This window comes from Leptonychotes weddellii, chromosome 8 (assembly GCF_054177405.1).
Source record: "Leptonychotes weddellii isolate Sample4059 chromosome 8, ASM5417740v2, whole genome shotgun sequence".
NCBI lineage: Eukaryota > Metazoa > Chordata > Mammalia > Carnivora > Phocidae > Leptonychotes > Leptonychotes weddellii.
The window spans coordinates 80,521,928-80,545,855 of record NC_138376.1 but is presented as its reverse complement, the minus strand read 5'-3'; the positions used below and the strand labels follow the sequence as shown (position 1 = coordinate 80,545,855).

Genomic DNA, 23,928 nt, shown 5'->3' with positions numbered 1-23,928 from the left:
ATGGTAAAGTAATAACAGAAATCATTGCTCTCTGCTTAAACTCCAAGCTATGAGGAAGAATTTAGTTCCTAAGGTGAGAGTGATAGGAATCATGGAAGAAAACTCATGTTCAGCTTAGTTTATTTCAACACACATTTACTGAATGCCCAGCATTGTGCTGGCACTGAGGATTCAAAAAAAGACTGAGGAAACTATGAGGAGCACCTAACACAAATTGGGTGGATCTGGGAAAACTTTCTAACACCTGAACTAAATCTTGGGTGATGAGTGGCGTATGCCAAATGGGGAAGAAGGGACATGGGGGATAATGTTTTAGGGAAGAAGTGTCTGGTGAAGGATAGCATTTCAGGCAGCAGGACAGAGGGATCAAGAGCACAGAGCCTGACATAGCCTGGGTGCACAGAACTGCAAAGTGTTTGACGCTATTAGAGTTTGAAGTGCAAAACAAGGAGAACTGGGAAAGGAGGGGAAGAACCAATTGATCACGCAAAGAAACTAGGAATTTGCCCAGAAGGAATCACCAAAAGGTTCTAAGTATCAGAGTGACATGGTTAGAGTGCATGCATAAGGTAGTGCTCCCTTATCCATGGTTTCACTTTTTGCAGTTTCAGTTACCAGTGGTCAGTTCAGGTCTGGAAGCAGATGATTCTCCTTCCGATATATTGTCAGAAGAAGGTCAACATGTCCTAATATTACAGGACATTGCCTGTGTCATTCACCTCACTTCAACGCATCATGTGGGCATTCTATCATTTCACATCCTTACCAGATGGGTGAGTGCACTACAATATTTTGAGAGAGACCACATTCACAAAACTTTTATTATAGTATATTGTTATAATTGTTCTATTTTATTATTAGTTATTGTTATTAATCTCTCACTGTGCCTAATTTGTAAATGAAATTTTATCATAGGTATGTACGTGTAGGAAAAAATATAGCGTATATATGGGTTTGGTACTATCTGTGGTTTCAGGCATCCACAGTGGGGAGTCTTGGAACGTATCCTCTGTTGATAAGTGGGGGTGACTATAATCCACTCTGGTTGAAATCAAGGTCAAATATAGATGGAGCAAGGCTGGAGTCAGGGAGACCAGTTAGGAGGCTATCCTAATAGTTTAAGTAAAGAGTGATGACGGACTTTAATAGGATGAGAGCACACTTGAGTATGTCCATTGACTGAAGAAAGAAACCAGAAGTGAGGGCATTTGGGGAGACAGGTTACATGGTTGGAGCACAGTCAGAGCTGAAGTGGAAGAATTATATTTGGCTTAACTAATTTATCCTCTGAAACTAGCAGGTTGGAGACAGAAGTCAGTAGATGGGACCTTTGGGTCAGGAAGTAATGTCATGTTAGAGTTCACGGGGATAGTAGAGACATCTTAGAGTTTAGGAAAGCAAAGTTAAGTAAATTTAGAGCAAAGAAAGTTGTGATCCCACAGCTTTGAGTCTTACAAGTTGTGAGACATGCAAAAATAAAACCCTGGCTTTACAAGTGCAGACTATTAATGATGAGAAGAAAAGAAAGCATGTTATTATCAGAGACTTGTCTGGAGTCTCTCCTTTGAATCCAGAATTTTAGAGGACTTTATGTGCAAGTTCACATAATTCAAATGGCTGCCTGAGAGTAACCCGGAATGAGTTGAGTCTTGGGGGAAATGGTAAGGTCAAAAAGACCTCTTTAAAAGTTATCTTCATAGAACAACAATTTGAAAGATATAGTGCCACTGAGAGATAAGACATAATCTTGACAAATGGAAATGACAGAGAACAAATATAGAATCCCTCTTATTTCCAAATTTTTGCTCAAGGAACATAATCATGAGATGGGAAAGAGTACAACTATTTAATAGGGACACTGATAACTGGACCATATCCAGAGGAGAGGTATGTCATGTGAAGATTGGCTGAAAGAACTGACAGTCGTTAGCCCCAAGTGAGTTATGGAGCATGAGAGCTATTTTTTCATATCTGAAGTGCCGTCTATTAGAATAGGGGTTAGATATTTCTATTGTACATTGTAGTCACAAGGTTGGGAACGGACAAGGGGAGAAAGGAAGAAAATAGGGTCAATTCTTAAAAGTTACAGGAAGCTGGATTTTAGCTTGATGTAATAACTTTCTTCCTATTAGGTTCTCCATAGTTTTCCTCCGACATTTTATTATTATTTTATTTTTCAAACATATAGCAAAGTTGAAAGAATCCTATAGTGAATGCCTGTATACTTACCACCTAGATTCTATTATTTACATTTTATGCATTTTCACATATTTATCTATCTACCCATTCCTCTATCCACCCATAAAACCACCTAACATTTTGGATGTATTTCCAAGTAAATTCCATGTAGTTTTGGCTACCATGGGGAAGGTAGGTGTTCTGTGAAAGGGAGGTATAGGCAAATGACCTCCAAAGGCTTAAGGAGTCATAAGCCCAAAGAAAAAGGCCGTAAGTCCAGCTTGATGAGAAATGATTTATTAAGGGGACTTACTGGCAGAAGCGTGTCTTGGGTGGCTACAAGACCTCACCTCTTGTAAGACCTGCTTTTATAACCCTAGAGGCTGGGGAATATAGTATGGTTAAACAAAAAGAAAGAATGTATGTGTGGAGGATGTGCTCAAGAAGGCTTCAAGTCACAGAGTGGTCATCATGGCCAATTCGTCCAAGAGGATGTTAGTCTGGTTCCTACAGTGGGGCATCTTAATTCCAAGAGCTTTTTTACAGAGGCTAATGGCCGACTATTGGGGATACTGAGTAGGTGGAGTGGACCAGACTATGGCTTTCAAACTTTTTGGACTGCTATTTATACCAAGAAATGTATTTCACATTCCTATCCACATACATTCTGAAGTAGAAATTTCAGGAAACAATATTTACCCTTAACGTGTGAAGGATGCCAATATTTTTTACTTTATTTCATTAAAAAAAAAGACAGTCATGATCCATTAACTTGATTTGATGAGCCACCAATGGGTTGTGACTCATCATTTGAAAATCATTGGACTAGTCGATCTCCAAGAAGATTCATCTTTTTAAGAGAATCCTGTAGCTACTACTAGGATTTATCTAAATTTTCCAATGATCAGGAACCTATTTTGAGTCTCCGCACAGTATTTACCTGGCATGTATGGAATTAATGTTGTATGTCATGCATAATTAAGAGAAAGATGTTAAATGCCCAGCTAAGACTTATGGATAGATCAAATTCAAACACTCTTTAGGAGTAAGTTTTTTAATTGCTCTTATTTTCACAAACATAAAGGTATGCCCTATTGGTTGGATGAGAGGGCTTCACTACTCATGGGTAGTCGTCTTCTGTTAAATACGGCTATTAATCCCTGCTGTGGGTCTGACAAAGTTGAGAAGATCAAATGAGAAAAGAAAACACTTTGAAAACCAACATTTTATTAATATGATTCTGTGAGGCCAGGCAAGCGAGGCTGCGGTCAAGCTCTATGGGGCAGCGTCTCAGTATTTTTAAAAACTCTCTACTCTGACAGAAGTTACATTAGCCTCCCCGAACACCAACGACAATGCCAAAGGCGCGAGACTCCTCTAACAGGGTATTAGCTGTAAACTTGCCAGTGGTTTGACCCCTGTTCAAGCGCTCCGCTCTGTCTGCGCATGCTCCAGCGCGGCTCAGGCCTCCTCGCGGGGTTGGGCGGAAAGCAGAGGGTGGAGTGCGGGCCACGTGGGTTCCCGTGACGTCATCTCCGGGCGCCGAGGGTGACTGGACTTGCTGTGGGCTTCCAAGGCCCCGCGGCGCTGCGGGTTGTATTGGCAGGATACCGGAGGGCGGAAGTGCAGCGGGGCTCGGCTCCGACCTCCGCGCCGCTGCCTTCTGCGGCTGCGCGGGCTCTCGGGACTCCGGGCTCGCGCGGCTCTGCGGGACAGTGGGTCAAGCACCCTGCGCCGCCGCCCTGCCAGAGCCCGGGATCCGAGCGTCTTCACGGGTGCGGGAAGCCGGAGAAGGAGCTGGCGTTTCTGGTAGGGTGTGTGTGACTGTGTATGTGTGTGTGTGTCTCCGTCTCCCCGTTTTCGTAGTGTGGGGAAATGCTTGGAGGAGAAGGGTTGGGGAGGTGCCAGGTAGGTGTGGTAAGAGGGAGGGGCGAGTAGCCGGCTGGAGGAGCGCTCCCCCGGGCGGCGGTGGCGGGTGGAGGTGGTTCCTCCGGGGGAGGTGGGGTTGGCCAGGCGCCGCCCCCGAGGACCTTGGGCAGGCCGGAGGGTGTAGCCTGTGTGATCTCTCTCCGGGAATATGTCAGTTCCTTATTAAAGTAGGAAGCCTAGCGTCTTATCGCAGGCTCTAGAGTTTAGTTCAAGACGTGCATTTTTCGTGGAACAGTTACTTAAATTGTAATTATTTCACAGGCAGTTCGATTCTGTCCGAATTTAGTGGGTGTTTCCTCCAATTTCTTTTCTCAACGGCATTCATTCTAATTTTAATAATAATATTTAGTGCTAATGAAGTCATTTTTTGTTGGCAAAGAACTTTCACATCCTTTATACTTTGGATTATTTTCAAATCATACCTGAAACTGGAGGAACGTAGGGAAATTGGATTGGTTCTAGATTTTCCTCAGGGGTGGTGAGGCACAGCATGTCTTCAGCAACAATCAGAACTCAAGAGACTATCAGACATCTCTGAACTTCCAAGGCCTTCCAGAATCCACGTGATAAATCTCAGAGTCTTTTGAGCTCGGGTACTTGCATTTGAACTTAATTGTTTGTGATTTCCATACATGGATTTGTTGGTTGAATTTTAAATTTGAAAGTTAAAGATATTGGGCTGAGGGTAGTAGTTGAGGGGAATTTTATGCTAGCTTTGAGTATGTGCCCTGATCTTCAAAGATATGCTGGTTAAAACTGGGGGAAATGAGGGGCCCCCGGGTGGCTCAGTTGGTTAAGCGACTACCTTCGGCTCAGGTCATGATCCTGGAGTCCCCGGATCGAGTCCCGCATCGGGCTCCCTGCTCGGCAGGGAGTCTGCTTCTCCCTCTGACCCTCCCCCCCTCTCATGTGCTTGCTCTCTCATTCTCTCTCTCTCAAATAAATAAATAAAATCTTTAAAAAAAAACAACAAAAAACTGGGGGAAATGAGCAGAATGATACTATATGACTATGACTATTTAGAATAATGTACATACTCAAGTGTAGGTTTGCTTTATTAATTTAACAAATACTGAGTGCCTGTTATGTGCCAGGCACTGAACAAAAAGTAAATATAAAAATAAACAGTGAACAAAACAATAAAAATTCTTGCCATCATATAGTTCACTTTGAGGGTGGGAGGGGAAGACATTAATGTAAAAATTAATTAAGGGGCGCCTGGGTGGCTCAGGTCATGATCCCAGGGTCCTGGAATCGAGCCCTGCCTCGGGCTCCCTGCTCAGTGGGAAGCCTGCTTCTCCCTCTCTCACTCCCCCTGCTTGTGTTCCCTCTCTCGCTGTGTCTCTTTCTGTCAAATGAATAAATAAAATCTTAAAAAAAAAATTAATTTAAAAAATTAATTTAAAAATATGTCAGGTGGTGAAAAGTGCTAGAGAGAAAGAATAAAGTCGTGAAGGGTAACAAGGAATGTCAGTGGCCTGCATAGGAAATTGCAGTGGTGGCTTTAGAAAAGATGATATTTGAGTAGAGAACTGAAAGTGATAAAGAAGGATTTCATGTGGATGTAGTGGAATGAGCCATTAGACCTATCACAAAGTCCCTGAGACAGGAGCATACCAGCTAGTTTGGCTGGAGCTGAGTGAGCAAAAAGGGGGAGAAGTAGCTAATCAGGTTAGAATGCGGCGGGTCATATACAGCCTTATAGGACTTTGTAAGGACTTTAGTTTTTACTTTGAATGAGATAGTAGGGTTTGAGTAAAGGAGTAAACTGATCTGACTTGTGTTTAAAAGGATCTTTCTGATTGCTATGTTGTTTGTCTCTAGCAAGGGCAGAAATAATGAGACCCCTTAGTAGGCCATTTATCCAGGTTAAAGGTCAAGGTGACATGGATCAGTGTGATAATAGTGATGATGGTGAGAAATGGCCAGATTCTGAACTTGTGTCTAAGCTAAAGCAGTAGGTATGAAGGGTCAAGGATGACTCCAAGATTTATGGCTTAGCAACTAGAGAGCAGTTACCACTTTGTGATTTGGGGAAGACCACAGAATAATAGGGAGATGAGGGAGGAAGGTCTGAAATCATTTTCTGTTTGCACATGCTGAATTTTCAAATGAAATGTCAATATTGCATAGTATCTATGAAACTGGAGTTCAGAAGAGAAGTCTGGGCTGAAGATATAAATGTGGGAATTGTTACTGTGTAAATGATATTTAAAGCCATGAGAGATCTCCAAAGGTGTGGTTCAAGGTGCACTTCAAGATTGGTAGGAGGTTGGAGATATTTAGGAGCTATTCCTCCAGGATGGGGGTTGGGCTGTTCATTAAACCCCCTGTTGATAACCACTCATCCTTCGTAACAGGATAGAAGGAAATAGAAAGCTAGTTCATTAGCTGTGAGAGAGTGAGGAAGGAGATGCGAAAATTAGAGGAGAGAGGAGATACGAAATGGTGATCTAGGACAGTGGGAGAATAAATGAACTCCGGAAATGTAGGAACGCTGGCCAGTACTCAGGGCCTACTTTTGAGGTTAGTGTTCATGAATTTAAAAGGAGACCAGCCAGCATAGATTATTTTTAGATGTTTTCAAATTACTACCAGTAGGTATTTGATATTTTAAGTAATTTCTAGGTAGTTGGGGATTTTGTCAGCAGAATAGCTTCAAGTAATAGGTTAGCCTTTCTTGGTTTGTGGTGTGAAAGAGACTAGTAATTGTGCATTATATTTTTATTATACTTCCTGTGCTGTTTGCTAAATGTTGTTGGCTGGGAACTTGCATTGTTCCAGGCCTTGAATTAGTTGCAGAGAATTCAGCAGTCAGGAAATAGCCCTGTCCTCCACAAGCTTACTTCTAGTAGACTGCATCATGGGTTGTGATTTCTGTGCTTGAAAACTATTGCCTTCTAATTGGATGCATGGTGATGAAAGTGTAGTGTATCTATGAGAGAGGAAAATATTCTTGCAAAATAATGAAATTTGCTGAATTTAAAGTGTGATTATACTGATTTGGAGAAGAGTTTAGGCAGAAAAGTTTCTTAAGTAGCTAGTGTAACTTTTCAATATATATATTTTATACATTTTTCCAATTGTTTAACAAAAATTACAGAGTCTGCTATGTGCTAATTATGCTAATATTGAGGGTACAAAGTAAATATGATTCTGCTTCGACTGTCAGTGAACTCACAGTTCATTGTGGGGATGGGCAAGAGACAGATAAGATAAATGTAACTGCAATACATGGTTATAACATGCTATTATAGAAGTAATTAGATTGGAGATTGCTTAGTGGAAAGCTTCCCAAGAAGCTGATGTTAAGCTGACTCTTAAAAGAGGATTAAGAATTGGCCAAAAATAAGAGGACAAGGATGTTTAAGGAGACAGGTCATGGAGGCATGAGGAAATCATGTATTAAATACATATATCATTTATTGAGTGGTCACCAGGTGCTAAACACCCAACAGCCTTGTGAAATTAGAATTATCTTCAGTTTACAAATACAAGGTTCAAAGATGTCAGGATACTAGGACACAGCTCACAGGTGGAAGTCTGGGTTTAAACCCATGTCACTCTGATTTCAAAACCCCTTAACTTTCTGTCTGTATTGCCTGCTGTCAGCATTTAAATCTTCCCTGTCCTTGTTCTTTATCCCTCAGCCAGTTTTTCATTAACTTCTATTCATTCTTCCTTGGAAAGACCTCGTATCTGTCTCTCATCTATCCGCCACTACCAGTCTAGGTTAGGCACTCATTATTATATGCCTTAGTGTTGAAATTGCTTCCTGGCTACCCTCTCTTTGACTTGGGATCTCCTTTTGTGCACTGCTACTAGGTAGTTGTTTTAATCTCACTGTTATAAAACCTTACAGGCTTTGTAGGCTTGTTGGATGAAATTGAGAACCCACAGTCTTCTATTTGGTATGCTTCATGATCTAGTCTCACTTTACATTTACAGATTTGACAGTAAAGAAATATTATTGCTTTTATTTCTCAGCACTTACTATGTGTCCAGTACCATGTCAAATATTCTATAGATTTTTTTTTTTCCAGAACAGCCTGATGAATTTCATAGGTAAGGAAATTGTAGTAAAGTGATTTGGCTGGGATCCCAGGTGATATTAAAACATGTCACAATATCAGTTCTTTCATCATCTACTACCCCTCCCAACTCAGTTTCCTAAAAAATTGGCACGCACGTTGCTCCTGCATACTTTCTGCCTTTATTGATGCTATTTTGCCCTGCTTGGAATATTTGTTGTCTTTATTCCATATTTTACCTAGTGAATAATTCTACCCATTCTGCATATACTCATTCTTTTATATTCTACACATTCTTCAAGTTCCATATCTTTTAAATTCTTCCCTGAACACTATAGGGGATATTAATATTTTTCTTCTTCCTTTTCACCCTCCTCCCTTATGAAAGCTTTCATAAAATAGCATTTAATTATAACCATGGACATTTTGGAGTTGGAAGGGATGCTGGCAACCGTATGACATAAATGAAAATACGAGATCTGAAATCAGAGATAAAAAAGTCTTTACTGTAAGTTTGTAAGTGTTGTAAAAGTAGAAGTGCCGTGAGAAAAAAAAGGTTTCACCTGAGTTATGCATAAAAGAAAGGCTATCTTGAGCTGGGTCCTAAAGGATGTTTTAAGTCAGAAAACAAGGTAGGGAAGGCTGCTTTAGGGTAAGGAACCACCAGCATGAGCAGAGCCATGGAAAAGATATGAAAGTTTATGGTATGTTTAATAGATTAGGAGATAATATCTTCTGGACAATACCTGAGGTTTTTAAAAAGTTGTTATTGTCACTACCATCATCATCTTTTATGTCCTCAGCATCTGCCACACAGCTGGGCATAGCAAATGATCAAATATTGATTGACTTTATATTGAGTGTTAATAGCAGTGTTCAATTTTTTTTAAAGATTTATGAGAGAGAGAGAGCGTGAATGGGAAGGGCAGCGAGAGAGGGAGAGAGAATATCAAGCAGACTCTGCCCTGAGTGAGGAGCTGGATGTGTCACTCAGTCTTGGGACCCTGAGATCAGGACCTGAGCTAAAACCAAGAGTTGGATGCCCAACTCACTGCACCACCCAGACGTCTCCCAGTGTTCAATTTTGAGACATGCTCTTATTGGTTCTGTAAATTATAGTAGACACTTTATAATACTATATTATAGGCATTGCCCTTACATGTATTAATTTTATCTGTTTTATGGGGTAAGTGCTGTTATTCACATTTCACAGATGAGAAAACTAAGACATGAGAAGTTAATTGACTTACTTGAGGTCACAGAGTGATAAAACTAGGTTTTGAATCCAGGCAATCTGGCTCCATATTCTGTATTTTGAACCCCCACATTGTAGTGCCTCTCAAGAGTTAAATTTTGTTTTTCTGCTTCTGTTTTAAAAAAGATAATTTAATACATCTTTTAGTTTTATCCATGTATCAGTTAGTTTTTGGCACATTTTTGAGTTAAGTGTATTTGCATGCTTTCTTACATAATTCATTATATGTGAATATTTATTAATATTGAAAGACTAACATTTTATGATGCTATAAATCTGTGTATTTTGATGCAGTTAGTAGCCTTGTTTGAAGTTTTCATAAATCTGTTTAGAAATTTCTACTGTTTTGTAAAATTTGTATTGACTACCACATGACACCTTCAGCTGCCCTGGCTCAGTCAGATCTTCCCTGCAAGGAATATATACATAAGAAACAGTGGTATATGGGAAATAAGGTACTGATTTATCTTTCACTGGTTTTGTACCTAAAATCCTACCTTCGAACTTTGGTAAAGTCTTATGTTCCAGCCCAGTTTACCAAAGTTCTGCAGTGGGATTTTAGGTATAAAACCAGTAAAAGATAAGTCCATACTTCTATCACTGTTGGGGAGAGACTCCCAGAAACAGAGAAAAGGAAGACATTGGCCACTTCTTCTTACTGATTCTGACACGTGAAAGGAAGAAGCAGAAGAAAATGCCATGGAAAGAAATAGCAGGGGGGTCAGGTATTGTCATCTGGCAGAGTAGAGGGGAGAGAATGGAGCCATACCCAAATCCGTGATATTTTTATTTATGGTAATCCCTGCCTGTTAATAAACAAGGCTCAAATGGTGTCCTGGACTCTGGCAAATCAGATGATTATTCCTTCTTGAGAGGACAGTGGTTGGAGAGAAGGAAAGAACTTGTAGAAATGGACTTTATTTAAGTGGCCATACTCACTTTAATTTTTAATTTTCTTTTGAATTATATTGTCTACCTATTTTTTTCTGAGGCAGAAAAATTATCCAATGTGACAGTATTGATAGTGACTTTCAACTTTATTTTTTTTATTATTATTTTTTTTAAAGATTTTATTTATTTATTTGACAGAGAGAGACACAGCGAGAGAGGGAACACAAGCAGGGGGAGTGGGAGAGGGAGAAGCAGGCTCCCCGCAGAGCAGGGAACCCGATGCGGGACTCGATCCCAGGACCCTGGGATCATGACCCGAGCTGAAGGCAGTCGCTTAACCAACTGAGCCACCCAGGCGCCCCTGTGACTTTCAACTTTAAAATTGTATTTCAGTGTTCTTAAAATCTCTTAGGAAAGGAGCTCTTTGCCTCAAGTTTTTTTTTCTTTGTGAGCGAGAGAGGAATCTTAGTTGTAGCTAATGGTTAATGGGCTGTATTATAGTTACAGAAACCACTGCTTACCACCTCTGTATTGGATTCAGCTTTAGGTTTACTTATTTGCCATAACTTAGATTTCATTATTTCCTGTCATCAGTAAATTTATTCATAAAGAACAAAGTATTAATGTAATCTGGAAGTAGTGAGGTCTTCTCTATTTTCAGTGAGTTAATTTTGTGTGATACGTAAACTTGGGAATTCTCTGCAGAGAAACTCAATGTGTTGTTTGAATTTGAAGTGTATCAGGGTGGAATTATATGAAGTGTGAATGCTTATATCATTTGCTTAAAATGGTGACTTTTATGGATATGCTTTAATAAAAATTAAAACCCTGTAATATGCCAGAAAGAGCACTAGACTCAGTTCAGTAACTCAGTGACCAGATTTGTTATCCTGGTTTCACTGTTACTTTAGTGGTCTTGTAATGTTTATCCTGGTTTAACTGTTACTTAGTGCTCTTGTAATGTTGGACAGATTTTTTCACCTCTTTCAGTTTATTTACCTGTAGATAATATTGCATCCAATTGACCTCCAAGGTGCATTTAAGTATAGTGATACAAAATTCAGAACTCCATTTGGTTTTTTTTATCTTTGGCTAATTAATTAATGGCAGTCCTGATGCACTTGGCATTGGTCAGTGGATGAGAAAAGAGAGAAAAGCTCTTTGAATAATTCAGTGTTAGTAATTGGTATTTGGCTAAACTGATATGGTTATTTAAAATGTTTCCATAGGGTATGCTAGCCTATAAAGAAAAAAATATATATATAAAGAAATACATGAGTAGAAAGATATTGAATCTTAGTATCCAGGTACTGACAGTGTTTATTTCTGCATTTACTCATACTGTATATTGCATTGTTACCTAGTTGTGGAATATTAGTGCTGGAAGACACTTGGATATTACAGAGGCCAAAAGCCATATTCTTCTATCATACCCAGAATATTTCAGTTTGCAGATTTAGTGCCAAATTTGTGGTATAAAGAATATTTTAAGTTCAGAGTAGAAGCATTTAATACTACTCATGGTGGCAGAGGATTGGGAGCTGGGTTTGCAGAGTGGGTAGGATTTGAACAGGTGAGAGATGAGCATATTAGTCACGGGGGATGGTAGGACAGAGAGCAAGGTATTTAAATTGCCAGTTTTGCTAGAGGGTTTATAAAAAGTATAGTAAATAAGATTGGAAATATTGGTGGAATCAAACCATGGACAGGATGAAATTTAGAAATTTAGGATGGAAATAGGTCTATACAAAGTCTATACACCAGGATGTGTGTGTGTGTGTGTGTGTGTATTCTCCTCCCCCCCCCCCCCTCCCCGCAAAAGCAAACTATCTAGATGGAGTAGGAGAGGTTGAATATATTAGATGGGGCAGGGATAATTGTGGGGATGATAGTTTGGAGTTGGCCTCTAAGGGACCATAAGGATATAGGAAGACTTCCCTTTAGATGAGCAATAGACTCTCCTGGGGCTTGAGAGAATGATACGAGTATAGCTTCACTTTGGCTGTGGTTCATTAGTCGCATAAGTTAGGTTAGCACACGTAATTTTGAATTACTTACTTGTATGATCCTTTTAAATAAATAATAGCTCTGCCTTTAGAATTTATTGTACTGATTTTTCATTCGTTCTAAAGAATGCTGATCACACACTTTTTTGAAATGAATGATTGTTGTGGCATTCATTTTTCCTATAATCTTTCTTTGTTTTAGAGTGTGTTCATTTATCCTTGCAAGGATCTGACTAATGCTCTTCATTTTATTTTCAGTTTGGCTTTGGGTGAGAAAAGAATTTAGCCTATATGCACTGCTTTAACCATTGGAAGAATGACAGATGACAAAGATGTGCTTCGAGATGTGTGGTTTGGACGAATTCCAACTTGTTTCACCCTGTATCAGGATGAGATAACTGAACGGGAGGCAGAACCATATTATGTAAGTATGTTGATGATGAAAAATGGGATATCTAACTTTGTCCGTTTTTGTAAATGAAGCTCTAAGAACCTGGAGGCTGTTACCCAACATTTTATATACAATTAATACTTGCTTATTACGGAAAAAAATTAGAAAACACAGATCAGTAAAAGGAAGGAATTAAAAATTACCTCTAATCCTACCATCCAGAGGGAAAAAAATGTTGACATGTTGATTATGGGACTGTCTTGACTTTTTCTCATGAATACATACATATATAATATGTGATAATGGAATTATAAGTTATGTGCTATAGGAGCAGTTTTGAAAATAATAGGCTCAGATTTGATTCTTCCTTATGTAAGTGGTTCCAAGCAACTGTTTACCAAATTCTTTTTTATAGCTCAATGAACATATGAATGTGTGTGTTTTCATGTGTTGATAAACTAATATGTATTATATAAAATATAACAAATTGCTGTATGTAAACTTGTAGGTTTGAATTAGTGTCATCTGTTTTAGAAAACAATATCAAATATCTTCTGATTTTAGCCTGCATTTTTTCCTTTTCTAAGTGCATATATAACCCAAACTTAAGCATCTGTCAGTCAGAAATAGTAGTATCCTGCCTTTTTACTGAATAGGTCCTAATAGACAAAGACATTCTCAGTTGTCATTATTTTAGTTTTGTCTCAGGTACACATAATATTGTTTACCTAGGAATATCTGGAGAAGTGGAAATTTATTTGTGGTGTTGGACTTTCTTTTTTCACTTTAATAAAGCTTGCCCTTTGCTTTCTCCCTTGTCTGTTTGAGGGGTAGCACTGCTCCTCAACCTGCTCCAGCCATGGGAAGTCAGACTGGTGGAGGAAGCTACTTAAGGAGCCCCATGCACTCACTTTTTGGGTACAGGAACAGTTTCATTTTACTCTGTGTATCCTCAGCATCTGGCATAGGTCATGCAAGCGGTAGACACTCAGTGCATGAAAGCCTTATAGATTCATGTTGGGATTTTGTTTTAAATGGTCTCTTTGGGTTTTCTTACTGAAAATAATTTCAGAGAAATTGGGCAGTCTTTGGTTACTAGTACTTAGGTTATCATAACTGAACATATACTTTTGAGTCGTTTTAACTTTGGAAATCTCAGCAGTTTTTTTTTCTGCCTTTAGAAAAATTTCCATAGTTAAAAACAAAATGTGGTCACAGTTTATTTTTAGAAGAATTTCACTTGTTAGATGTATTTTTTTTTCTTTTTTTTGCTTCTCCTTCTGTAATATGTGTAGGATATCACTTATGTTTTGTTTCCAAACTAGTTTCTGTTATTTTAATTAAAACTTTTAACCTCTGGTGCCTTTCTGATCGTATCTAAACAAAGGAATGTATGTGTCTAGTTGGTCAAAGTGGCAGATACGAGAAATATGTAATTTAAGTCTGTTTACTTTTAAGTCAGAATCTGATGTTTGACAGCTTCCTGCAGTTAATCTAAGTAAAGAGGCTTCTTTATTTCTTTTTTTCCTTCTTTATGTATGAATTTATTTTCCTTTATGTATGAATCTGTTAAATATAAAAAGATTGTTGTGAGAGTGGAGTGTAAGTTGTTTTCTAGTTGTCTCTAATTGAATTGAAAATGGCAGCAAGTATTGGGGATATCTATAGAACGAAGAAAGTTATTTTGTCTAATTGATAATTTTTTTAAAATATATTTTTCCCTCATTTTTCACCCAAAAGAAACTCATACAGTAATTATGATTATGTTTTTGAAAAATATCAGGTGACAGGCATATAATAAATATTAAACAAAAACTACAGTTTAAAACCATGTGGCATCACCTAGATTTTGCTCTTTACATACATATGTACATGCATACTTAAGTATAAGTTACTACATGCAGGAAGAAAACAAACAAAAACATCAGCAGTGGTTATCTTAGAATTATAGGTGAGAATGGTAGTGCTAGTCTGGTTTTAGTTTACATGTGTCTTGGTTGTAAATTACACTTGAATGTACTTTTAATTGCTTTAGTTAATAGTAATGATAATATTGTAAAGATTCTGGATGAAATGAGGTAAAAATATCATAGCCTAGGTGCCAGTAAACCTCTTTTCCAGACATTCTCAGAGCTCAAGTGAGGTGATTAACAGGATTATCACCATGGCCTGCAAAGTCCAGTCTTGTTCAGGTGGATGTGTAGAAAGGATAGGTGAATGAAAATGTAGTTTGCTTTTTTTTTTTTTAAAGATTTTATTTTTAAATAATCTCTGCACCCAACGTGGGGCTTGAACTCATGACCCTGAGATCAAGAGTCACAAGCTCTACTGATTAAGCCAGCCAGGTGCCTCTATAGTTTACTTTTTATAGCGCTTATTCCTTATTTCTTAGAAACTAGATTTAAAAATATTTACTCATACCAAATTTATAAATTAAATTATTATTCAAAGAGTCTGTTTCCAATGGAAAAGAATATTAATGTTAAATATATTCCTGTTTATTTCTGCATTTTGATTTGTTGCCTCTGCATAAATCTCCTTTCAGCCTACATCCCATGTCTATGTCAGAGTATTATATCTTATTCTGCAGGGAATATTAGGAAGAAAAACTGTTAGAAACTAGTCTTTCAGTTTCTGTTGTTTTTCTTACATTCATTTAAACTGTTGCCTTTCATTTAGATTATCTAATGTAAAAACATACTAATTTACATTCATATTTTGTGACTTGTTACAAGAGGAAATCACTCAGTCATGCACATGATCATAAATCTGAGTGGACCCTAACCATTACACTGCAGTCCTTTTATGTTTCCTTAGTCAGCTGTCTCTGTTCTTCTCTAAGACTATGTCTTTGAGCCCTGACCTTATTTTTCACTCCTAACAGGTAACCTCACTTCCTGCTTTCTGCTTCTTTAACCTTCTGCCACCAAGTCTTCTAAACATATCTGTGCTCACACATACTGACTTCTCTCTTGTTTTAATGGAAGAGGTGTCCTTCCTCCTTGGCAAGGCCCAACCTTCTCTCTGTGCTCTGGATCCCATCCACGGTCTTCCTCAGGAAGCTGGGGGTTTCTGATATTCTCCTACCTCCACCCCTGCCTTCTCTCTCTCTTTTACTTTCAACTTCTACCTACCAGCTCCTTTTTTGCAGCATTTATATTATTTTAAGTCCTTCCTACCCTAAAACAATCATCTGTTGACTCCATCTCTTTTTCACCCTCTTGCTTTCCCTTCATGGCCAGACTTATTAAAAAGGTTGTCTGTACTCGTTGTCTCCTTCCCACTTACTTTACTGGAATCACAGTTTCACACTACTACAACAGAACTGTTTTTGCTGAAGTCACTAATGACATCTTTTTTTTTTGCCAAACCTTGAGTCTGTTTTTGAATTTTCATTTGCTTGATCTCTCAGTGGTGTTTTGATACTGTTGTTGGCTGTTTTCTCCATTTTGTGGCATTGTTCACTCTTGCTCTGCAATGTCTCATAATTCTGGTTTTGCTTCTACCTTTCTGGGGGGGGCGGTTTGGTCTCCTTTGCCAGATCTCTTTCCTTTTGCTTGTTCCTCAATGTTGGCATTCCTTGGGGCTTTGCCTCCCCTACCCCCACTTCACTTTCCCCTGGAGTTATCATCCATTTTTATCTCTTTGTTGAGATAAAACTCTTTGTATTTATTTTGACAACTCCTAAGATTTTTCTCCTGAACCCCAGACCTATGTGTCTTCCTGCTGGGTATCAAACTGAGTGTTTTGAAACTGCACACATCATCGTTACCTCCAGACAGACTGGTCATCTGCTGTAATCCCTTCCTGTTTTTGCAAGTAGACCCAGTTAATTAATTACTCTTACCAGTAATTAAGAAAAGACTCATCCTTATTGCTTCCTTCTCCCATATCCCAGGCATTCAGTCAGTAACTTAGTTCATCTGATTTTACATCTCAAATATCTTTGAAACTTACCCAGTTTCTTCCATATCCATTACTATAGCCTAGTTTAGACCACCATTTAAAAACTGATGGGATTTCATAGTACTAAGTAATTTCCCTGGTTTCATTCTTGCCCTCTTTCCATTTTCAGTTTGCGGTTGGAGTCATCTTTTCAAAACACATATCTGATCCTGTCACCTGCCTGCTTAAAACCTTTAGTAGCCTTTCATCATCTTTAGGATCCTTTGTGTAGTTTATAGCGTTCTCCATGATCTGATCCCTTGCTTCTTCAGTACTATTCTGCCTCAACCCTCTTCATTCCTTTCATTTTCAGCTTCTTATGGTTCCTCCTTGTGCCAGTCTTTGTTTTTGTATTCATTCCATGCCTTCTCCTCTGTCTGGAATGAGCAGCAGGATCTCCCACCCCTGCTCACAACCCGGCATCCACAACATCCATGTTTGGTTCATTCCTCTTTACCTCCTGGCTATTGCCTTACCATAGACTTCCTGTCCAGGCTCTCCCTAAGCCCCTAGATGAGGTTAAATTCCTTTGCTACTTGCTCTTGTAACATTCTTTACTTTCTCCTTGCACTCATCACAGTTGTAATTTTGTTTTTGTATCTTTCTAGCCTGTTAGCTCTGTGAGAGCAAGAACTCTTGTCTCATTCAGTGCTCTATCTTCATTGCCTGGTGTGATGCCTCACACATTGAAATGGAACAGAATTCTAGTATATTTTTTTTTTTTAAAGATTTTATTTATTTATTCATGAGAGACAGAGAGAGAGAGAGAGAGACAGAGGCAGAGGCAGAGGGAGAAGCAGGCTCCCCGCGGAGCAGGGAGCCCGATGCGGGACTCGATCCCGGGACTCCAGGATCATGACCTGAGCCGAAGGCAGTCGCCCAACCAACTGAGCCACCCAGGCGCCCAGAATTCTAGTATATTTTAATTCTACTTTTGTTCTAGGTGAAAAAGTCCCTAATTTTAGAATTGAAAATTGGTGGAAAAATTAGGATTTGGTATAAACAAATATTACAGCTACCTTTTTCAGAACCATAAGTAATCTATACAGCTGTATAAAACATGTATTCCTTACAAGCTGTATAGAAAAAAAAAAAATCACGTGTGTAGTACTCACTGAATACTTGATAGTGCTAAATCAAGAATGAGAGAACAAAAGATTCCATATAGCTGACAGTTTCCCCAGAGGGGTTTAACCCTTTTCATATTAAAAGAACTTAACCTCAGAGACATTAATGGAAGTGAAATAAGCCAGACACAAAAGGACAAATATTTCATGATTCCACTTATGCGAGGTATCTAGAATAGTCCAAGGGCCTGTGGAGGAGAATTGGGGGAGTTACTGATTAATTGGTACAGAATTTGAGCTTGGGATGATGAAAAATTCCGAAGATGGATAGTGGTGATGGTTGTACAACAGTGTGAATGTATTTAATGTCAATGAAGTATACACTTAAAAATGGCAAATTTTATGCTGGATACATTTTACCATAATTAAAGAAAGTAAACCAATGAGATACACCTAAGAAAATCAGTGAGTGGTACTATCTGGATATAGAAGACAGGATGATGTCATTTTACTGTTATTTTTTTTTTTTATTTTTACTTATTTACTGGATAAGTTGTATCTATACTTTAATATAGTCATTCTCAAATCTTAGTGTTATTTCTTAATGCTACTATAGATACTTATCTTATTTACAAATTACTTCAACAGGCTAATTTAGAACAGAAGATTTCAAGTACATTTCAGTGTAGATTCTGTCCTTTATTAATTATCATTTTTGGCTTTTTGTCACTTAATCTTTGGGATCTGTGATTCAGACACTATTTTGAGCATTTGGAATGTAGCAGTGAACGAAACCAACAAAAATCCCCATCTTATTGGAGCTTACATTTTAATGTTCCTCATTCCTTATTGTGAAGAAATTTTCATTTCATGAAAATCATTTGTGGACTTTTCAGCAACTTCGAACCCTACGCATGTAGTACAACACCCCAAAATCAGGAGCTGATACCCGTGCTCCTCAGTCCTGATGTGTCTGTCCTCTTTTTTTATAATCTCTATAGGTTAGTAGGTTAATATGCTCTATAGAATAGATTGCTATTTAATGCCCAACAGACATTTTAAGTTATCTGGACTTACTAGTATAGAACTTATTAGACTAATAGATTACAGTTAATTCTTAACACAGGTTTGAACTGTGTGGGTCCACTTATATGCTGATTTTTTTTTTACAGTTTAGTACTGAAAATGTATTATCTTTTCTTATGATTTTCTTTTTAAAGATTTTATTTATTTATTTGACAGAGAGACACAGCGAGTGAGGGAACACAAGCAAGGGGAGTGGGAGAGGAAGAAGCAGGCTTCCCACTGAGCATGGAGCCCAATGTGGGGCTCGATCCCAGGACCCTTGGATCATGACCCGAGCCAAAGGCAGCTGCTTAACAACTGAGCCACCCAGGCGCCCCTCCTTATGATTTTCTTAATAACATTTTCTTTATCTTACTTTATTGTAAGACTACAGTATAAAATACATATAACATACAAAATATCTGTTAATTGACTGTTTATGTTATTGGTAAGCCTTCTAGTCAACAGTAGACTATTAGTAGTTAGGTTTTTGGGGAGTCAAAGTTATACGTGAAGATTTTGAACTGTGTGGGGGTTAGCACCCCTAATTACCACGTTTTTCAAGGGTCAACTGTGTACTTATTTATTTTAAAAAAAATGGTTGATTAATCATGCTGTTTTAATTTCTTAGAGATGTTCATGTTACATCTATATTTGATTCTGTCATTTCTGATTTTTTTTTTTAAAGATTTTATTTATTTATTGGACAGAGAGAGACATAGCGAGAGAGGGAACACAAGCAGGGGGAGTGGGAGAGGGAGAAGCAGGCTTCCCCGCGGAGCAGGGAGCCCGATGTGGGGCTCGATCCCAGGACCCTGAGATCACGACCTGAGCCGAAGGCAGACGCTTAACCGACTGAGCCACCCAGGCGCCCCTCTGTCATTTCTGATTTTAATGAATCATTTCTTTGCCATTTATTTAATAGAATATGATTTTGGCAAGTCATTTAAACTGCGTGTAAACTAGAGGTGATAATATTGCCTGTGAATCAACTAGTGCTTTTTCTTATACACTGTATTAGTTTCTCTTTTCTCTTCTTCCCTAATCCACATTCTGGTTGTTTCTTTATAAAAGAGGAACTTATGTTTTGTTGAATCCACATTGCCATTCAAAAGCTTGTTTCTAGTATTAGTAAGTATGTTCTGTTCCACACTGGAGCATGCCAGCTACCTCCCATCCCCTGTACCCTGTTGTCCCCAGGACCACTGTCATGTTCTCTTCCCTAGTTGGGGCCTGTTATCTTGATCTTCGGTTAGTTTCTTTATCCAGAATATTTCTCTTTGTAAGTATTCCCCAGCCCCGTAATTCTACTTGATTTACTGACCAAAAGACATAATAACTTTGAATAAACAGCATGAAAATGATGCATAATTAGCCTCTCAAAAGCACCTGAGAGTAATAAAACAGTTTTACCAGCAAAAGACAGAAGCTTAGAAAAGCAAGAAATGGCTAGAGTATGTCCTGGGAAAACATGAATTTTTGCCACTTTCCTCCTTTTATCCACTCATATGTGTTCTTTATAAAATTCTAACCAGTTTTCTTAAATGCTGTCTTATGTTTTCTTTCTGGATATCTTTGGTGGGGGAGAAACAATGATGGCCTTCATAACTATGCCAGTTAAGGTTTTACCTAGCCCATCATTCCCTCCCAGACTTTTCTCTCCAAAGTCCAAGTAGGCCCAGGCTCCATAAAGACAGGATTGAGGGAGTTGCTGAACAGTGGCAGATCACCAGTCTACCAGCATCATACCTTAAACTTGTGCCTTATTGCCCTTTAAAGACCTAAATGTGTGGCTCAACAGTCAGTCATCTTTAACTTATTTCTTTCCTTCAGTTTCTTGATTAGTAATAACCAAATCTGTTCTGACTGATTTTCAGACCTTTCTCATTTTTCCATTCTTTCATGCCCGTCCCTTCATGTAATATTTCCTTAATAGATTTCCAGTTTATAATCTTATCTTCTTTATATCTACCACTACTAGAATATTCCTCAAATACTGTTTCTCATTCTGCCATCCTTTTATTCATTGTATTGTAGTGGGCCCCTGTTGTTCATCAAATGAAAATTTCTGTTTGATCTTTAAAGTCTTTTCTGTTGCTGCAGTGAAGTATTTTTGTAAGTACTTTTTATAAATTTTTTTTTTACCTTTATTTTAGCCTCATATGGAAGGGGACAGATTATATCTTTGTCTTGGTGTTCTTCGTTGCGATTAAGCGAATACATAGTAGATTATCAAAACATGATGGACCAGTTGAGAAGTCCTGATTGATAAGGCAAGATGTACCTTAGGACTGAGTTGATTATTTTCTCAGAACAGTTTAATTAATTCAGGTGAATCATACTGATTTTTAAGTTGAATTTGATAGAAGTAATAAGTATCCTAAATAGCATGACATCTGATTACGTTTGTATTTTTATTTGGAGGAAGGTATTACAGAAAGATTGTACGTAGATTGTGTTGTTTATTCTAGGTACTTATGCTATAAGCCCTACTTAAAGTAATGACCTCATAAGAAATTTAAAACATCTTAACCTTTAGCCTTTTTTTGCTATAAAAAGCAGTTGACTTTGTGTGGAATATTCAAAAAAATGCAAAGAACATGGCTGTTTTTCCTTAAAATTCAAAGACCTATTTAGTATATATTTTTTTGAAAAAATAGTAAATAAATATGGTTTTACAAATTTTCATTTCAGTTGCTTTTGCCAAGAGTAAGTTATTTGACGTTGGTAACTGACAAAGTGAAAAAGCACTTTCAGAAGGTTATGAGACAAGAAGACATTAGTGAGATATGGTTTGAATATGAAGGCACACCACTGAAATGGTGAGTGAATTTTTCTGCATTATTAAGCATTGAGTATATGCTAGCTTTATGAAGGTATAGTGCCCTGAGGCAATTTTTAAAAAGTTATATAAAGAAAGAAATCACTAGTCTAGCTCATATAATACAGTGAATTTTAAACTATTGTTTAAATATTTTATTGAAAATATTTCTGCCTTCTTTTGGATGCATGGGAGACTGGACAAATTTGTATATATTTTCAACAATAGATTTTTCAGTGGCATAATAATAGTGTATTTGGTTATGGTTTTTTTTTCCCAGACGTATTTAAGACTCCCTAATGAATAAGTCACTCTGTGACACTATGCAATTTTGTTTCTATCTCCAAAATTTTTGTAACAGATCTTTATATACACATGATTACCTAAAATGGCATCTTTCAAACTGATTGCCACATTTAGTGCCATATGCACATTTATCTAGCCTTGGCTTAGTATTTAAAATATATTGATTTCCTTTTTATGTGAAAAATAATTTTGATATTATATCATTCTTAAGAAACGTATTGAAAATAAATCCTAAATGTGGGCTTATCCATGTTCAGATGATGTATTTTTGTATTTCCTCTGTTACTGAGAGTTTTGTAAATTGTGCTTCCAAAAATATTTAATGAGACTGGAGAAATTACAGAGAAGAATATAAAAAATGGTTCAAGGTATGCTGGGATGTAGGTGTCGAAATGCTGCTATGTGAATGTAGTTGAATGAAAAAGTCAAAACTTAACCATGAACAATATAAGTAGGTTAGAGGTGGGCTTACTTTCTAAATCTGGAGTATTAAAATGAAGAGTTTTAAAAGAGGCTCATAAAAAAGGAAGCTAGTAGATGTTTAATAAGTGCAGCTGACTTGAATATAAGCATTACTTAGAAATAAGGAGTGAACTCTTGGAACTCACCTCATGCTGATGAATTCCCACAAGTGAGTAGATTTTCATAACAGTTTAGAAATACACAAAGTGATATTTTGTATTGATTTTGGAAACAAGGGGATTTTGTATTGAGTTATAGGTCACGTCTCCAGCCTTTTGAGGCAGTTCTGGGAAAGGATGACAAAGTTCTTTATAGCATTCATTTTTAAGTAAAAACAGTATTGACAAGCTTCATGATCATGTATATCAGACTCATAACTCTTGAATAGTTCTAGACCTCAGGCAGCATAGATAAGTCAATGTTTTCTGTTTCTTTTTATTTCTCAGAAGAATTGAAGGTTTTGGAATGGGAAGGTGGCTTAAAAGAAGTATAAGAGGAGCAAGGATCAGGAGAGTAGAGGGAAAGGAAGGAGGGGGAGAGATTGTGGGTGAGTAGCAATAGGATATATCTATATTCTTGACAGTTTTGTCTGTATTATAGTTGGATATTGAAATTGTATTGCTCTATGTGTATTATATACACATTATTGTTAAGAATTCATGTGACTGACACTAGGCTTTTCAGTTTTATCAGTGTAAAGTAGGGCTTCTTAAAGGGCTTTATTGACATTTGACCTAGGTAATTCTTTGTTGTGGGAGGGTTAACCTGTACATTGTAGGACTTTTTTTTTTTTTTTTAAGATTTTATTTATTTATTTGACAGAGAGAGAGATAGCGAGAGCAGGAACACAAGCAGGGGGAGTGGGAGAGGGAGAAGCAGGCTTCCCGACGAGCAGGGAGCCCGATGTGGGACTCGATCCCAGGACCCTGGGATCCTGACCTGAGCCGAAGGCAGATGCTTAACCACTGAGCCACCCAGACCTACATTGTAGGACTTTAAGCAGCAGCTTTGGCCTCTACCTACTAGAGCTAGTAGCATTCCCTCTAGTTGTGCTTATAAAAAATGCTGCCAGATGTCCTGGGATGGAGGGGTACAAAACCACCCTCAATTGAGAAACTCTGGAAAAGATGGGAAACCTCAGTTTAACTTTTATAAGTAAATGAGTGCTCAGTCATCATTCTTCAGCTGCTGTTTTAATCCACCCTGTATGGTGGGTTTTTTTGTATTTGATATGACTTGTATTCTGTAAGTTTGTAAGTTTGTATTATTTATCAGTAAATAATGTTTGGACCCATTTCTCTCTGTTACCACAGAGTAATGATTTTGGCTTAAATATATCATGTTCTTACTTTGTCAGTATTATCTCTTCTGAGAATCTTCTTTAAAGAGTAAAAAATTAAAATTATTTTTCTTTTTAGAGCGCTTATGTGAAAGTAATTGTATTCATGTATCTTTGCTTTAGGTTTTGGGGTGTTAACTTTTTATGCATGATGTCACTTTCATAGGTATGTCTTGCTATAAGCTCATTGTGTTTAATGGCTTTTGATAAAACTTTTCCTTTAGTACAGTAGTCCCCCTTTA

At 37.8% G+C, this 23,928-nt stretch overlaps 1 protein-coding gene across 4 annotated transcripts in view; it reads left to right on the top strand.

Moving 5' to 3' along the window:
- Window positions 1-3,708: 3,708 nt before the first annotated feature.
- Window positions 3,709-23,928, top strand: part of ATG5 (autophagy related 5) — a 119,774-nt gene continuing 99,554 nt past the window's right edge. The window contains exons 1-3 of one of the 4 annotated variants that reach the window (XM_081828748.1): window positions 3,709-3,987; window positions 12,549-12,714; window positions 21,453-21,580. In XM_081828748.1, the coding sequence (XP_081684874.1) occupies window positions 12,607-12,714; window positions 21,453-21,580 (236 nt within the window). In that variant the 5' untranslated portion in view covers window positions 3,709-3,987; window positions 12,549-12,606. Of the gene's footprint in view, window positions 3,988-12,548; window positions 12,715-18,935; window positions 19,141-20,914; window positions 21,090-21,452; window positions 21,581-23,928 lie in introns of those variants that run through there. The other 3 variants (XM_081828750.1, XM_081828749.1, XM_081828751.1) reach the window with 3 other exon arrangements.